Here is a 17535-nt window from a genome sequence, read left to right as displayed (position 1 = left end):
CAGCATTAAACCAGCCTTTCGCAGTGTCAGGCTCTCTGTGCCAGAGGTGCTGCAGAGCAGAAGCTCCTTGAGCACACTCTACAAGGGCTGGAGCGAACAGGAATAAATTCCACATTCAGACACAACACTCAGATCTGCTCAGGGTGTTGCAAGCTCTGACCTGGAGATCTTGAATCTCCTCTGCTCCTTATTATTGAACCCCCTTTCCTGTTGAGAACAGTCCCTTAGGCTTCTCTCAAGCAGAAGTAACCTGTGCGGCACCACACAGATGCTTGAATTCGGTTTATTGCTGTTGGGACGGCTCTCCCCAGCCCCTGCTCACCTGAGCTTCCACCCATCTGCCACAGCAGCAGGGACAGGGACAAAGAGGATCATGCAGAGAGTCACAAACCTGCTAAAGCAAAGGTGGTGCTTGGCTTTACCCCAGGAGGAATCGCAGTGCTAGAGCCTGGCTATAAACAGCTTTGATGCATTTTAATTATAACAATATTGGTAAAGTTCATGGACTACACAAAACCATGCCCTGGCTGACAGCACAGCTCCCAAGCCCTGCATTGCATAGCATAGCACAGAGCTGGGGCTGGTTAGCTCTCACTTCCCATCACGGCTTTCCTGGCACCCTCAGCTGCTGCCAGGCAGCCCTGGCTCACTGGCACCACACTGCAGCTCACAGCCAGATCTCATCACTGCTCATGCTGGGCACTTTGTAGATACGCCCGGACACTGGGAGCTGGACAAAACCTGCAGGACAAGGAACTCACTGACTGTTGGGGCAGCCACGGGGGCAGCTCCATGTCCCACAACACATTTTGGGGCTGCTTGCCCCCCTGCTCCCCTTACCAAGTTTGCTGAGGACCAGGGAGTTTTCCAGCCCCAGCATAGTGCTCTCTTCTCCCCTAGCAGGGGCTCCTGCATCCTTGGGGGAAGCTGCAGAGAAGCAAAAGGATGAGAGCCAGGACATCTATCCCTCATCTAGGTGGACCTGGGGCCCCACATGTCTTGCTGCACTGGCACATCGGGGTTTTACCTCCATCTTCCTGTGCAAGGTCACTGAGGCGCAGGTTGGGTGGCAGGGACCGGGTCTGGCGGGGCAGATGTGTGCCCTGGGGCTGCGGGGGTTCAGAGCTGCTGCAGTGGGAGCATTGGCTGGGTGGGCTGTTCCCTCCTGCTTGCCCTGGACCTTGCACAAGCTTGGGCAAGTGGCATGCCAGGCAGGCAGCACAGGAGCCCAGGCTGAGCAGGGCAGCTAGGGCCAGGGCTGCTCCAACAGCAACACCCAAGACAGGCAGCTCCACACGGGCATCCAGCAGACCTGTACGGGCAGGGCAGACCCCTCAGCACCCTTCCATGGGGCCATTGCACCATGCCCACCCCTCAACAGTTACCTGTGGGCAGGAGGGAGGCAGTGGTGATGCCCAGACCGTTGGCTGCACTGGCGGAGAGGTTTCCAGCTGTGCAGCTGAGATGGATGTGGAGTGAGTGGTTGGCCAGCCCTGGGTAGCTCATAGCACTCAGCAGGAGAAATTTGGAGGTGTTGGCCATTACATGCCCATCCTGGTCCACCCAAGTGATGCTGGCAGGTGGGTTGGCTTGCACCAGCACAAAGAGCACCAGGAAAAGGCCAGCACCTTCGACCTGCTGGTAGTGGGTGTCTTTCTGCAGGATCTCTGGCTTATCTGGGTAAAAAACAGGCAATGAGATGGGTGGGAGGGATGGGAGCAGCAAATTTAGGAGCAGGATTTGTCTTGCCTGGGTCCAGGAACGCTTGTCTACCTTGTTTGCACAGAACTGACAAGATGCTGCCCTGCTATGGCTGTGATGGATGTGGGTTAAGGTGCTGCCTGAGCTGGATGGGAGCCCCACACGCCCTCCCCACATCCCAGTCTGGAGCAGGCCAGCACCGCAGACCTTACACTGCACATTGAGAAGGATGGAGGTGTTGTAGGTCTCATTGGAGGTCGGGTTGGTCAGGGAGCAGTTGAGCTGGTGGTCAGAGCGCTGGCCGGTGAGGGTGAGGATGCTGGCAGTGTCCGCAGTCGAGAGGTTGACTTCCTTTTTCTGACCGTTGAGGTACCAGGCCAATGTGGCACCAGGGACTGGCTGGGGAACCCAGCAGGTGAAGATACGACTCTCCCTCTCCTGCAGGGTGCACACTGCTCGCGGCTGCTCGTCAGTGGTGGGGTCCAGTTCCTCTAGTGCTGCCAGAGAGCCCACAGCATATCAGAGATGCAGCAGGGGTCCTGCTCCGGGAGTCAGGCACCGGACCCCCACCACAGCCTCACCTGCCAAGCAGAGCGCCGGGAAGTTGAGCACCAGTAGCAGCAGGAGGGCAAGGGTAGCCCCCGGCCAGCGCCTGGAACACCCCATGTTATATCAGCCGTGCTCAGCGCTAGGAGAGAGGCAGCTAGAGCAGGGACATGGGGGCATCCACCACGCTGGGCCCCGGTGTTCCAGCGCACAGCAGGGTCGGAGGACGTGGCCCGGCTGCACCTTACCTGCAGCATTGCTGCTACTGTGTCCAGCCCACTCTGCAGTGCGGCTCTGCGCCTGGGCCCCGGCACGCAGGGCCGTGCTTGCGGCGCAGGGGCGGGCCCAGCACGGCCGCGAGCATTCATCCCTCTCGCCCGGCCCCCGGCCCCGCCTTCCCCGAGCGGGATCGCTGCGCGCCGCCGCGGGATCCCTCCTGCCGCTTGCGAGAGCGGCCAGAGACTGCCAGCCAGCGCAGGGTGTGCGCGTCCCCGAGCCGCAATCTCCCCTCTTCCAGGAAGAAGGCCCAGATTTGCACCCACCGGGCCACCCATCTCACCGGGGCTGCGCACTCTTGGGAATCCCACCGCAATGCCTGCAATGTCACAAGCAGAGCCCAGGTGCTGGGAACAGAGGGAGGTTTATTCGGGGTGGAGCAGAGCGAGACAAACACAGCAAGGTGCTTTGGTACTTTCCAGTCCCTGGCTGTTAGCCAGGGGGAGGAACAGAAGCTCTGGCACCTGAGGTGGACCTTTTCTGGCCGCCAGGACATGTCTGCCTGGGCCAGCTCAGGGGCACGGCTCTACCCAGCCCACTCGCTGCCTGGCACATCTCCTGCCCATCTCAGTCGCTTCCAGTGCCATCGGGGTTGCGCAGCCGGCCGAGCATCTCGCAGAGCATCTGGTTGCAGAGCGCAGAGTAGGGGTTGAGAAGCACGAGCTGCTGTCGGGCGAAGGCGCTGCCCAAGCGCGCTGCGTGCTCGAAGTCCCGCCGGGCATCCTCGTCCCGCGCCTGCAGCCGGTGGATGAGGCCGCGCTGCACGAAGCTCTGGCAGGCGGCACGCCCGCAGCCGCGGCTGAGGCGTATGGCAGCGTCCAGGTCTTGCAGGGCTCCTGACAACGAGGGGAGGGATTGGTGGGGGCCAAGGATGCCGAGAGACCAGCCGCACCTGCGCTGCTCACCTGCCACGTCCCCGCGCAGGCGTAGGGCTTGGGCTCGGTTGTTGTAGCCCGAGGCGCGCTCGGGCAGCAGGCGAATGGCCTCACTGAACCGCTCCAGGGCCGTGTTTATATCTCCTGACTCAGCCGCAGAAACCCCCTGCAGCTCCAGCTCCCGGGCTTGATCCAGCAGCTCCAACGGAAAAGCTTCCACTACAGCAGTGTAAATGGGAGACTTTGACTGGGAAGTGGAGGCAACAGGACGACCCACGGGGCCCCGTCCCACTGCCACCCTACATTTCCTGTCCCTCAAGGAAACAGACACAGGGCAGAGTGCTGATGTCCAGCCTCAAGCAGGCACTGCTCCCAGCCTGCAGAACCCCCTTCTCTGCCCACCTGCTTGACCCATGGGTACCCTGCTGGCAATTCCAGAGAGAACCTGGTGCAGCATCACTCACCTTCATCCTGGACGTCCTCCTCCTCATCCAACCCTGGGATATCCCCAAAAGGGGTGCTGGGGTTAAAGATGGTCTGCAGGACAGCCCTGTCGTTTGCCGTGGCCATGCTGCTGTGTCACCAAGGCTTGTGACAAGGCTGCAGGCACAAGCAGGTTGCCACAGCCCCGTTAATGTTTACACTGCCGGCCCCACTTCACCCTGCCTCGTCCTATCACAGTCTGGGTGTGAGGCCCCACCGCCTGCCCAGTGCCCCCCAACAGCGGCCCAAGGTGACCTGCACACCAGTACTGGAGCTGAGGGCCCCTCACTGAACACCCTGTGCAGTCCCATGCTTTGTGAGTGTCCTGGAGAAGTAGCAGCTCCTCAGTTCTCAAGAAGAAATGGAGAGAGCCCTCTGCAGCAATAAACTTGACATGTTTATTAATTAAACTATCACTTAAATAAAAAAAAGTGCATAGAAAATAAACATGTTTAAAAACTCCTTTTTTTTTTTTTTTTTTTTTTTTTTTTTTTTTTTTACAACTATGTACACTTTTTATTTTTACATTCAGTCTTTTGCAGAGCTTTCAGCATTTTTTTTTAACTATTAAAGTATTTCCTTCTTCCCTGTGGCAGGGAGTTAACACTGATGTACTTTAGACATGTTTCCTCTTAAAACAAACAAACAAACAAACAAACAAAAAAACCCCAAAAAAACAGAACCAAAAAAAAAAAAAACCCAAAAAACCAAACAACCAGTAGATTGAAAGAACACAAGAAAAAAGAAGTTTTGTTATACATGATAAGTTGTCAAGAAATGTATTTCTAGAACATAACCTTGCCTTTGCAGAGGTTTTTTTTCTTTTTTTTCTTTTTTTGTTTTTTTGAAACAATTATTCACCTACCTGTAGTTACTAAAGAGACTGTAAGTTCAATAAAAGAAACACCACAAGTATAGTTCTCGGCTGATAGACGAAGCTACTGTACCTTGTTAAAAAGATACCAGGAAAGCACAGAGCACATTTTTCCCTATATGTAGGTGGTACCCCAACATTCATAACCAAAACAAGAGGAAGGAAAGGAAGAAACCAAGTTGTACAAGTACTGACTGTAACAAGAAGGGCCAGGAAAGGCAGAGCCACCCGCTCCCAGCTTCCGGCCCTGGCTGCCGGTGGGGAACGAGCAGCAAGGCTTTCCCAGAGCCGTGAGCAACTGTAACACAATCCTTATCTATAGTGTTAAAGAGAATTAAAAGCCATGAACCGATACTGAACTAGGCTTCATTACACGGTGCATTACTATATTAGTTCCTATATATATTGTATTTATAGTTATAAAAAAATTTGCAAGTGTTGAGAGTGGACCAGTGTATGGGTGAATGGCATGATTCTGCACAGACCATCCTGCTGAAGAACTTGATATTGCTTTGAAATGAAAGAAAACCAGAAAGAAAAGATACCCAGCCCTTTGCAATGACCCGCTTCTCCTTTAAAAAAAACATGTCGGTTTGTACAAAAAAAACCCCAAAAACGCCCTAAGGTTCCTTTTTTAGTATTTTCAGATACCATGATCTGTGTCAGTCCTTATAAAATATACATTCATACACGGGGAGCTGGGTGCTCCTGGCCAGCCCAGGCTGAGGGCGGGTGGGCTCAGCTGCCCTGGTTGCCCCAGACCTGCTGCCACTTCCCCCACGAGCCTGGGCTGGCCACTGCAGGTGCAGCTCCCTGGGGGTACAGACAGTTTCACTGGCCACAGCGGCTCCTGCCCAGGCAGCCGCAACGGGAATAGCAGCAAAGCGGGCAGCCCGCTGGCTCGGCTGGTCCCGGCGGGAGGAGGTTGCCTGGCACTTGGATCTTGAGGGACTCCTGAGGCACAGCACTCCCCTTGACCCTCCTTCCCACTTCTCCCCATGTGGGCTGGCTCCGGGCAGCGCTTCCCAGTGGAACCTCCTCCTGCAGCCAGGAAATCAGGAGGCGGCAGCAGCACGGGGCTGAGAAAGCGTAGCTGAGCTCTGGGATAAATTCAGGGGCTTTGCCATGGCGAGGGCTATGCCCCCGCCCCATGTCAGAAACTGAAGGAAAAGGGCCAAGAGCAGCTGTGCCCGGGGCCATGGGGCCCAGATCCCCTGGGTGGGCATTCTCAGGGCTCCTCAAAGTATGTGCGTTCCCAAACTGTCAGTGCATCAAATCATCTCAGTAACAAATGCAGCGTCAATGTGACCTTGCTTTCAACAGTTACCAACAAATTATTCTCACACAGTGCAATAACAAAAGGAAATTGGCAGGTTCCGAACCTCCGAGCGCTGCTTTTCCTTCTCAGGGCAGAAGTCTCAAGACCAGAGAGGTGTGGATGGGGGATGCCCCTCTGAGAGACCTGGGGAGTCAACAGGCACTCCTGGTCCCTTCCCCACCAACTGCCAGTGCCGGTTCAGAGCAGCCCTCGGATACATCAGCTCCGGGAAGAGTGGCTCCTGTAACGACTGTAAGCTAACCACTAGGAAAGCTTGGAAAAGCGAAGGCGCTTTCTGCTTTCCTTTCTGCGCAGAAAAACCAATCTGCCTTTGAAGGACAGACTGTGGCAGGAGGTGTGTGTCTCAGACTGGCTGCTCGGCAAAGAGGTATCAAGGGTCAGGTCTCATCCTATTTTGCTCTTCCTTTTTAAACTCTTGCAGGATACCAGTGCGGGCAAGGCAGAATCAAACTTTCTGCCCGAGTCGCACACTGTCCTCCCACAGAGCCAAACTCATACCATGCTGGGCAGCCCTCTCTCCCACCCCATCCTTATGGGCAAATACAGTTTAAGGTCCAGTCAACCCTCCCGGAGACAGTTACTGAAGTCAAAAAGGCAGAACAAGAGTAGAAAACGAAACTAAAGCAACCCCCCCACTGGAGAAAGGCTCAGACTGTGTCCAGCCGGTATTTCCTAGAACCATCCTATGAAAATAAAAAAATCATTAAAAAGAGATTCTCTTAAATTAGGATAATACCACTGTAAAAAGCCTCGTCATAAGTGCTTTCCCCTATGAAGTGCTTCTCATAGAAAAATATACAAAATATATTTACATTTATAAAACCTTAAATACTAAACTGTAAACAGAACAGAGCAGAATCCAATGTTGTCACCATCAGGCTTGGGTCTCTCATTTGTCTCTCTCTGGTTTTGCTCTGAGACACAGGGCAGACCCTACGGGGAGGAGGACTCACACTGCTCCAACCAGGACAGTGGCGTCCCTCAACTTGTTCAGACCTGGCCTCTGTGCCAATGCCTCACGCGTTTCCTATATGTGTTTTGGGATGCTGCGCGGACGAGGCCGGCTGGTGCTTGGCCTTGCCTTTGCAGAGAACTTTGGCTCCATTTCGGTGCCCTTGCTGTGTCTTCTGGGGAACACAACATGACTACACCCAGACAACTGACCGTGACAAGGCACCTGGCTGCAGGGTCACTCTCCTGCCTGCCCCCCACAGGCCTGGGACACTGTGGCACAACAAAGCAGAGTGGGTGCCCCCACACCAGTCCTTCCCAGCTCCTGCTCTGCAACCGTGTGTGGCCAAGGCCAGGGCTGGCTTGCACTCCCCTTCTCGCTAGAGATCTTTGTCCGCTTCCTTGAGACACACTGGCTGGCTGCACCAGGAGCTCGCTGGACAGAGGAGGAAGCCAGCTGCTGGAGACAGGACCCAGAGGACCACTTCCCTCCCACATGGCTGTGGAGGGGGAGTGTTGGTGAATGGGAGCCTTTGCTGGCAAATATTTACAGTGCCCCAACTGTTGGCACAAGCCCGCTTCGCCAAAGAATGGCAGGAGCTTCCCTGCTCTCAGGCAGGGATTTCAGAGCAAAAGGCTAGCCAAACTCTTCTCGTGTCCAGTTGTGGGCTGCTCCATTCTGCTCTCCTCTTGAGCAGCGAAGCCAGCCCCGCTGCGCCACAGAGCCCTGTGCAGGTGGCACACCTACTCCCACTCACACATAGTGTTTTGCAGACACGCAGTCCCAGGGGGCTGCCGATGAGGCACAGCCTTCTCCCCAGGAGGCAAGCTCAAATACTGCGCTACCCAACCACTGACTCAGCCCCAGGAAGGAGAGCTCTGGCCAGGAGACAGAGACGGACACGACCCATGACTGCTGCCCTGTGCCTGGGCATGGGGTGACCTCCCCTCTCCGCTCCCACTCATTAGCCCCACGCTGAGAAACAAATATGAAGGCGGGGGGAGATGAGAATAGCAAAAACATAACCATGCTGAGGATCTTCTCCAGCCGCCCATGTCTCTCACAAGGGTGAGTGTGCACATGTGAGACATGAAGATGTGGACTCGGACAAACACAGCCGCCAGTCTCAGGTCCCTGAGCCCAGTCCATCTTCACTCCTGCTCCGGCCTCTCTGTCCCATCCGAGTGGCCGGGGAGGGGCTCACTCGAAGCTTTGGTTCACCCCAGGCTCTGCAGGGCTCACTTGCAGCTGATGGAAGTTTTAGTTTAAAAACTTCCTGCACTTCTTGGCACCACAGTTACAGGGCAGTTTGTTGCTGGCGTCTTCAATGGGAAACTTATAGTCATAGGTGAGCTCTTCCCCTCGGTAGATTTTGCGCATGGCAAAGATGACAATGTGTTTTTGGCCATCGATGTTGATGACCCGAGAGTAGCAGTTGGGCTCGCAGGAGTGGTTGATGAAGCGGGCCGCGTTCCCATGCATGGTGGCATCCACCACCTCGGAGTCGTCAATGCGGAACATGTAGCACCCGATGCCCTACGCAGGGAGGACACAGGAGGATTAGTGCAAGCAGGGCAGCACAGCCGCCCCAGCAGACAGCCCAGCTCTGAGACTGCTTGGAGGGAGTGTCTACAGCCTCTCTCCACTGGGCCTCACGCACTCCCGCCTGAATCATTCCATCCCCACATTCACTGAGACTAATCTGAGACCCTGCCCAGACCACAGAATGAAATGAGAAGTGCCTCTCAAGCTCCAGCAAGAACGAAAATAACCCAAGAAGTCAGTAAACAAAATCTGAGATGTTCCCAACACTATTTTCATATAGGCCTGTCCTACCTTCTCAGCCATTTTCTAGCTCTCCCAAACTCTTTAAGAACATCTAAAAAAGCCCAAAACTCACCTTACTGTCGTAGTATTTCTCTCGTTTGTCAGTGAGGATGGAGCGAATGACATTGCCTGAATATTCGATCACCATCTCACCTGCATCGATGTTCCTTTTGCAGAACAGACCCCGACCATGGATAGGAGACCTAAAAGGCAACAAGAAAAAGCAAATTACTTCAAATGAGACAAGCAAAGCTCAAGAACATCAGATTTCAAAGGCTGCAGAAACAGGCTGCTTGTGACAAGGACCACTGTGGTACTGTTAACCCTTCTCTAAGGGAACACTAACAAGCACATCAACAGGTCACTGCCCATATCTGGGCTATTGCCATGGTAAAGCCAGCAAGGAACAAGCGGTCTGTGCTGAGGATTACTTTTCAAATACATAACTTGGGCAGGGAGAAGGAAAAGGGAAAAAGCCCCAAGCCTGCTTTTCCCCTCGATTTTGCAGTCTGGCTTCATAGGTGGTTTCCAGTTTCCACCTTCCCGTATGCTATAGGCAATGGTACCAGAGCAAAACTGTACCTGTAGACCCCAACTGCCTCCTTGGAGGTCTTCTTCAAGTGCCGGAAGCGCATGGGCATTGGCAGATCCATACTGGTCGCCCTCCTAGAACAAAGAGGCACTGCTAAGTGATGACCTGTATTTGAGACTCCGTGCCATGTATTATGGGGCACTTTCCAAGATGGAGTAATTTATACACTGAGACACTGCAGCCTACAGAGAACACAATCAAAATTAATGCAGTGTTTTCATATATATATGTAAAAGATAATTTCCTCCCTTTCCTCCTCAAATTCTCATCAGATTGTTATACATTAGCAAGGAAAAGAAGCATTTGAAAGCACACTGGTCTGGTGGTCACCTTCAGCTGTCACTTCTCTTGTTTTTGCAGAAGTCACCTCTGTGTCTGGCAGTGCTTGGCAGCTTTCAATGTTTAAATACCCCTCAAAGCACACAACCCTTGACTAAGCCAGATCTGCTCACTTTAACACCCCAACATAATTTTCCCCTTTGAACCTTTAAGCCCTGCTGCATACCGGGCTGATTTCAGCTGCACTTCTTCCTCTTCCTCGTCATTCGGGTTGTATTCTGGTGGCTGTCGGTGTTTAGACGCCAAGAAATTAAACATATCAAATGCAGATTTCCTGCAATTTAAAGAGAGCAAAGGTAGTTTTTTACTGACTGAAAATAAATGTGGTTGCCACAACAGTCTGACATGTTTCCTGTCTCACACCTGCCCAACTCTGCCTTCTCTAAAAGCCCTGTGCATCAGGGTCCACACAGCAGGTTCTGAGAACCTCCAGTAACAGCCCCAGCCAGGAAAGCTTTATTAAGCCAGCTAAATGACCACAAAGTGGCACAGGAAAATGTGCAGAATTTGAAGATGCTAAATGGTTGATTTTCATGTGCCAGTTGTTAATATTTAACTGAGAGCTTTAGTGCTGCAGAGATGTTGCTCCTGCCCTGCCACAGCACTAGTTACGGAGCCAAAGCGCTGTTAACCCCAATACTGACAAGGCTCACACTTGCCTCAGGTGGACTTCGGCCCGAGCAGAGCCATGTGGGTTCAAAGGAGGCTCATTGGCCTCCTCTGGCTTGTGAAATCTGAACTTGTAATTGTGGCAGTGCTTTGCTCCGTACAGTTGCTCTATCAGGAACACAACAGTATCATGGATAATCCCCAACATCCTCAAACCGTTCACACCTGTAATGAGAAACAGAGCACAATAAACACTATCAGTGCAGACTTGGAGCAGAAAGATATAGCAGCTTGTCACAAAGAGCTGGGACACCACAGAGCTGTCACAGCAGCACTGTATTAGCGATCGCATTCTGAGTTTCTAATCCTTCCACTGGGAAGAAATTACCCTCCATAAAGCCCACAGCAGGTTAACTGGAACTACTAGGACTCTAAGACCCTCACAGAAAGATCTGTTTGCTCTCCCACGTTCAGTGCAGGCTGTTACCTGCAAAGGACAGCTGCTTCAGGCGGGCGTTCGATCGGGCCTCTTGCACCTTGTCAGTCAGTGACTTCCAGGCATCTGCAGCACACACACAGATGACAAATGGTGACACAGTATCCACGTTCTGGGATACTCATATTTAAATAAACTAATTGGAGAATATGAAGTTTCCAACTTTCCACAAGCCATAAATTAAGATCCTTGGATCCAACTGCTTTCATCCTCTTGAAAATTCACATTGGCATAAGACATGGTGTTCAGCAATAGGTCTGGAGGAAAAGTCTGGACACCCAATACTCCACTGTGTGATCCACAATGTCTGTTTCTTGACAAACTATGGTTCAATATCATTGGTCAATTGATAAAACAAAATGGGTCAGTGATATGTCTCACTATATATATAGTGAGATATATATATATACAATTGGTCACTGAATATATTATGTTGCAAAATAAAAATACAAAAGAGAATCCAGATATTATCAGGAACTAGGATTGTTCCAGGTTGTTCTCTTTCTCTCTCTTTTTTTTTTTTTTTTTTTTAATCTATAAATAAAGCAAATAAGAGGTCCTCAGAAGTAGTAATTTTACTTCTAGTAAGGACAGCTAAAACCAGTACAACCAACACTGCTTGGTTCTCACCTTCAATGCTTTCTGCACAGATCTGAAAACCATCATCACTAGAGATCTCAAAAACCAAGCCTTTCTTTGGTTTCTTCTCACCAAGACACTCTTTCCTCTTTTGTTCTTGCTGAAGCCAAAACATAAGAGGGGAGCTGAAAGTGCTCTCTTCCTCCTCGAGAGCTTTTGAGCCTAGAAAAGACAGAAGCCAGCAAGAAGATGGGAATTGGAAAGAACGATGTTTTTACACCTGGTGTTCCACAACTGAAAATAACTTACTGACTTGCTTTTTCACCAGCAAATCCAGCCAAGAAAAAAAATTCTAGAGTGTGTTGCAGTAAGAGTGTGAAATCTGAAGTGCTGAAATTATCACAAACTAAAAACAGAGCAAAACTATTTGTCTAATATCTACAAATAGCAAATGAACCCTTCCTCCCTGTAATAGCAAGGATAACACAAGCTAATAACTCTGACCCTTTTCCTGACAGAAAAACAAACATAAAAATCAAATCTTCAAACATCACTTTCCCAATGCTGGAGAATTCCGAGACTAGGTGTTTTTTACGAAGTGACATACCTGCATTTTCTTGCTCATTTATTGAGTTCTGTGTTGATTGAGGTTCAGGGACCACAGCCAGTTGCCTTGGGAGGGAAGGAGGAGAACATGTAGAAAAACAGCTAACAACCTGCCTCATTTCCTCATCAACCCTGAGCAGTAGTCCTAACCAGATACAAGAACCTTTTTCCAGATCAAATGTTCTGCCATCAGTTCAGTTGGAAATGAACAAACAAAAGGGTTCTACTCAGTAGCATTTCTGTTTGCAGCCTCTATCACTCTGTGGGCAGCAGGCTGATTTCACACAGCCTGTGTGAAATAAGCTTTCTGTGTCAGTCCCACTCAGGAATAAGGTGTAGGCCAATACACAGACACTGCTGAATGAACATCTCCTCAGCAGGCACTGAGCTTCCCACAACTACACGCAGCTTAATGCAAAATGGTTCCATATTGCATCTAAATGTGACCGTACATTCCCCACTGAAAGCTCCCCACGCATTTTAACTAGGAATGCCAGACTTCCTGCATTCTCCATACAAATGCCCTTCAGCTCAAGCAAGCAAAATCACATAGAAAGGTCTGCTCATCCCTTACCCTGCAGACAGCCCACGTGCATTCTGCAATGGCTGATCCACGCTGGCTGCATCTTGCGCATCTACCTTCACAGCAGGAGTCCTGGAAGAAAAAGATTTGGGAACATTCAAAATATCTGCCAACCCATGTGTGCCATAAATGAGACTGGAAAGCAGGAATGGATCCACTGGGAGTTGCCATGACGGATCCAGCAGTTCCACAGAATTACACAAGTAGAAACAACAGCTCCTAAGATACAGAGAACCAGATCACACTTCCAGCACTGCATCAGAATCAAAAGCTGCACTTCACAATTTGCCTTGACTTGCAAAATTTGCTGGAGAAACTAGTGCAAGGTTCTCTCATACTGTTACGAAACCTCAGGGATGAGCAAAACCAAACTCTCCTCTTACCCTGTAGCCGAGACCTGGGGTACAGCAACAGCCCCTTTTTCAGGAACGTGAGCTTCAGAAGAACCAGCCCATGCGTGAGAAGTTTTGTGCTTTTTTCCATTCCCTTTGTCTAACAATGGCTGGATGCGTTTGACTTTTGGCTTCATTTTTGTGGCACCCAGCACAGAGCTACTTGCAGACTGCTGACCAGGTGATGGGGAGCCTCCTGGGGATGCTGAATTGGCATGCATCACTGATGAGGAAGCCTTGCTTTGTTCGAGTCCGGTATTGTTTGGAACATCAACCAGTGGTGGAAAGCTTGACAACTGCGTCGTTGCCGAAACGGTGCTAAGGTCCGGCTGGGAGGAGGTAACCCCGGTTTTGTTGGCTAAAAGCTGTGTCATGTGCTGAAGCTGGTACGAGCCTTCTGGGTCAGCAGACGATGGAGCAACTGTCATGCCCATTGTCTGTGCTGAGGGTAGAACACATATGCTTGATGCAGCTGTCATGGCTGCCGTAGATGGAGTTTGAGATGCTCCCAACTGAGAAAACATCCCAGAACTTGGTGGTAAAGTCATGTGCTGCTCCTGAAGACCAAGGCTTTGCTGACTAGCTTTGATCAGGAGGTTGCTTATCGAACCAAGATCCCCCAATAATCCAGGGCTTGTTAATGTTACTGAACTTTGTCCCAAAACGTGACCAGGAACTGACCCACCAGTACTAGGGGCTGCTGTGGCCTGCATGGATACGACGTTCAGCACAGAGGAACTCGACGTTAGGCCTGATACAGGCCCTGCTGGGAGGTGACTGGCATCTGCACCAATAATGCTGGGAGATGTGCTGACTGCAGTAGTGGTCCCACCTTGCGGGAGCAAAGATGTTTGTTCAAAATACATGACTCCGGACTTTGACCTTTTGATAATATTGGGAACGGTTCTATGGGATGTTGAATTCGCGATGGTTCCCAAATCCAGCGGGTGGTTAGAAATCTGTGAAGGAGCAAAATTAATTAAGGTCATGTTGGAGACCATATCAGAAGGAGCGATAGCAGAAGGGGTTCCAGAAGGAGCCAGCTTCTTGTTCTTCCGTGACTGCAGACGAGATATGGGCCGTTTTTTGCCCAGGGCAGCAGCTGGTGTAGAAGTAGCAGTACCAAGGTCTGTCCTCTGACTAGCTTCAGACACCAAGAGCTGAGGATCAGGGGGTGGCTGCACCCCGATTAGAAGACCTGGTGAAGGACTGCTGATGTTTGGTGGGAAGCCTGTCTGAGCAGGTGTGGAGAAGGGATGTATATGCTGGTGATGGGACATGGGCAACAGACCCTTGCTTGTGGGAGGGAATAATGACTGAGATGGAGGCAAGCTCGGATTCAATCCTGTGGTCAGTGTGAGCCCGCTCCCCATGGGCCCCAGCACTGAAGTGTTGGTTTCCATCACACTCTGTGCAGAACTAACAGAAGGGGTTAACTGTATCTTTTGGGTGACACCATTGGGAAGAGTTTGGAGGACATACAGTGGCTGCATGTTTTGATTAACTACCAGAAGTTTTTCTGCGGCTGGCTTGAGGTGGGGTGGTGTTGTCTGCACTGCAGCATTGGAGATTTGAGAGGGACCAGGACTGTCAGTGGAGTTTGGCACATACTTCTGGCTCTGGAGAGGAACGGTGGGTGATACTGGCACCTGGATACCCGGAGTCCCACTGTTTCTTGTTAAATCTTGGTTGCTGGCATGCCCTTGCTCGACAGGGCCGCAGGCTGGGCTGGATATATGCTCTGCATCTATGTGACCCTGGATGAAGTGATCGGGAGTCATGTGTCCTTCGGGGCTTGGGTCTACCCCTGGACTCAGGAGAGCTGCATCGCCTTCCCCTGAGGCAGTTTTTTCTGTGACTGTCACCCTCTTCTCCCCAGATTCTGTGGAAGGCAATGCAAGCATTGACCTCTCTCCCGAGGAGGAAAGTGAAGACTCCGAAATGACGGCAAGCCTGCTGTGATTTTGGCTGGGCACTGTAGGGCTGCGAGTGGTCAGAACAGAGAGATCGGAAGGAAGCTCCAGTGGCAATTCAAATTGCTCCTCTGCTGATATGGAGGAAGAGACACTGCTGTCCACTGGTTCAGTGGTGGGCAGCTGCTGGGAGAACACCTCAAATAAACCCATATCCTTGCCACGGTTGCTGTCAAGACCTAAACCTTCTCCAAGCGTCAGGAGTTCAGATGATGAGGACTCCGGACTTTCTCCCAAGGCCTGCATAGATGGTGTATTCTTCAGCACAAAATCCATGATGTCAGAAGGGAGTATATTCCCACAGTCATCACTGTTGTTATTGTCAGAGTCGGATTTCAGAAGTTCTGTGTTGAAAGTGTCCAGTAAGTTCTTGTCAGCAGGCGTGCTTGCATGAGCCCTGCGGCCCGTTTCCAAGGAGCTCAGCTGCGCTTCCAGAGAGTCCTGACCCTGAGCTTTAACCCTGCTCACTGGGTGGCAGTTATCAATCTTGGGGTCGGTTTTGTGGACGGTGGAGCACTTGGTGACTTGCACTTTCTCACCAGCTTCTTCAGTTCTATCCAGCTTTAAGTTCTCTGTCCCATTCTCTTTGCCACTCCTTTTAGTTACCTGGCTGACTTTTCTGGTTGTTGCTGTAACACTTGTATCACTTTCAGTTCCATCATCCACACCATCTAGCTGTGAGATTTTTGGAAGATCACACTGCTCCTCCTCCCTAAATAAGCTATGGGATGTGAGCCTCTCCTCTGTGTTTGCGGAAACCACTGTCCTTGTGAAATTGTAGTAGTATAAGTCATCTTCATCTGATGTGCTCAAGTCATCTGCTCCATCCACTTGTCCTTCTGCAGATCGCTTCCCTCGCTTCTTGCCAGCTGAGTTACTGTAGAAGGGAATGTCTTCCTCTCCATAGGACCTCACACCATACAGAGGAGTCAGCCCAAAGAACATATTGGATCTGGCCCGAGCACTTCTCCTTGGATACCTCCGCTTGTATGAGCCTTCCTCTTGAGCTTTAGCACCATCCTGAAGCATCAAGCTGTTATCTTGAATGGCCAAATTTTCATATGTGGTATTCTGAGATTCCTGTGCTGGTGCTTCATTTGGACTTCCCTGAATTACAGGGTTCTCTTCTGGGCTTTCTGAAGCTGAGGAGGGCTCTGCCAAAGCAGCCAGGTCTGCCCCTGCAGACTGAGTTTCAGCATCACTCTCCTGCTGTGCATTTTTAGGCTGGTTTTCACTTTCCATCTTGAGAGGAGTCAGAGTGACTTTTACGGTGCGTTTCCTGGGTGCCTGTGATTCCTTAGGGGCTGCTTCAACCTGCACTGCAGATCCTTTAGATGGTCCTTGTGAAGATGGAGACTTCTCACCAGCTTTTTCAGCAGGAATGTTATTACATAACCTCTGGTTAATTTGTTCAGTTGCCAAACCCTGACTGCCAAAGTCTGGTTTCAGTTCATCACTGCCTACTGCTTGACCTGTCTCTGTAAGAGATTTCAAGGAATGCTTCTCTTTAAAACTGTCTTTCATTAACTTTTTGCCTTTCTGACGTTTATCTCTGGGGGCAGTTACTACCTGCTCGCTTGCTGCAGGAGATCTATTGTTTACTCCAGCAGCCTTCAAGGTTTTTGCATCCATCTCATCAGCCACTGTTGTTTTCTCTGTCTGTAAAGGTTCCATGTGCTGATCTCTGTCTTTCCTTGGGCCTCTCTGAAGCAAAGGTGGAAAGGGTATTGCCTCCTTAGAAGAAAATGATCCTGAACACTCTTGAAAGGTTCCTACTTTATTCATTTCTGCGCCTGATGAATTAATTGGCTGAGTGGACACTTTGGAGCTTCCTCCAGAAACAAAAGTATGAGACGAATAATCTGGATCCTTTGAGGTTTTAATTTTCTCTCCCTTAGAAGGTGCACCTTTGGCTATTAAATCTGAACTGCTGGAGTGTTTCCCATCTGTAGACTGAGATGCATCCAGCTGGTAAGTTTTATTTCCAGTTGTAGTCACTGTTTTCTGGGAGCCTGAAGTGGTAGAGCAACTTTGAACTGGAGCATTTGGAGGACCTGTGCTCACTGACCCCACAAAGCGGTCAGTACTTTTGACAGTTGGTTCATATTCTGAAGAGGCCCCCATGCTGGAAACTGAAGACACACTGTGCCTGGAGTAAGTGTTCCCAGCTCGTGTAGGGGAAATCATCCGGAGTTTTGATTGTTGCTGTGACAAAGAAGAGGTGCTGTGTCTCCGAGAACCAATGCTCTTAAGTCCCGAGGATAGCAAAGGATCTCCTACTGTCACTATTTCATGGGTCACTGGGGTAGGACTTCCTGAGAAACAAAGGCAAGGAAGACTGTCAGGTGATCTTAGACCTTCAAAATGAATGCACATCAAATCCCTTCACACAAAACATGAGACATTAAAACCCAGCAAAACTTCTCACCCAAACACAGTATTGATATTTTAGATAGGTGTTAAAAACCTGATACTGTCAACCAGGGTTCATTA

The 17535-nt window shown here is 50.7% G+C and overlaps 3 protein-coding genes across 5 annotated transcripts in view; all 3 read right to left on the bottom strand.

Annotated features, from left to right (window-relative positions):
- Nucleotides 1-19: 19 nt before the first annotated feature.
- Nucleotides 20-2484, bottom strand: TMEM25 (transmembrane protein 25). Its single transcript, XM_040085099.2, has 6 exons — nt 2283-2484; nt 1914-2198; nt 1386-1676; nt 1028-1312; nt 841-927; nt 20-741 (listed from the first exon to the last, which is right to left on the bottom strand). Exons 1-6 carry the CDS (start codon nt 2365-2367, stop codon nt 668-670), a joined length of 1107 nt encoding a protein of 368 aa, XP_039941033.1. The 5' UTR covers nt 2368-2484; the 3' UTR covers nt 20-667.
- A 387-nt stretch (nt 2485-2871) lies between these two features.
- TTC36 (tetratricopeptide repeat domain 36) lies at nt 2872-4019 on the bottom strand. The gene is made up of 3 exons (XM_040085175.1): nt 3863-4019; nt 3429-3617; nt 2872-3359 (listed from the first exon to the last, which is right to left on the bottom strand). Exons 1-3 carry the CDS (start codon nt 3966-3968, stop codon nt 3091-3093), a joined length of 564 nt encoding a protein of 187 aa, XP_039941109.1. The 5' UTR covers nt 3969-4019; the 3' UTR covers nt 2872-3090.
- Nucleotides 4020-4270: 251 nt separating this feature from the next.
- The window catches only part of KMT2A (lysine methyltransferase 2A), a 40616-nt gene continuing 27351 nt past the window's right edge, over nt 4271-17535 (bottom strand). For all 3 annotated transcript variants that reach the window (XM_040085301.2, XM_040085302.2, XM_058423416.1), the window contains 10 exons: nt 13061-17357; nt 12669-12749; nt 12096-12160; nt 11540-11710; nt 10901-10975; nt 10464-10638; nt 9971-10078; nt 9456-9539; nt 8947-9076; nt 4271-8582 (listed from right to left, as the gene is read on the bottom strand). In XM_040085301.2, coding sequence (XP_039941235.1) covers nt 8307-8582; nt 8947-9076; nt 9456-9539; nt 9971-10078; nt 10464-10638; nt 10901-10975; nt 11540-11710; nt 12096-12160; nt 12669-12749; nt 13061-17357 — 5462 coding nt within the window. In that variant the 3' untranslated portion in view covers nt 4271-8306. The remainder of the gene's footprint in view (nt 8583-8946; nt 9077-9455; nt 9540-9970; nt 10079-10463; nt 10639-10900; nt 10976-11539; nt 11711-12095; nt 12161-12668; nt 12750-13060; nt 17358-17535) is intronic.

The sequence above is a fragment of the Hirundo rustica genome, chromosome 23 (assembly GCF_015227805.2).
Source record: "Hirundo rustica isolate bHirRus1 chromosome 23, bHirRus1.pri.v3, whole genome shotgun sequence".
In the NCBI taxonomy this organism is placed as follows: domain Eukaryota; kingdom Metazoa; phylum Chordata; class Aves; order Passeriformes; family Hirundinidae; genus Hirundo; species Hirundo rustica.
Note: the sequence above shows the minus strand (reverse complement) of the source record. Positions and strands in the feature narration are given on the sequence as shown.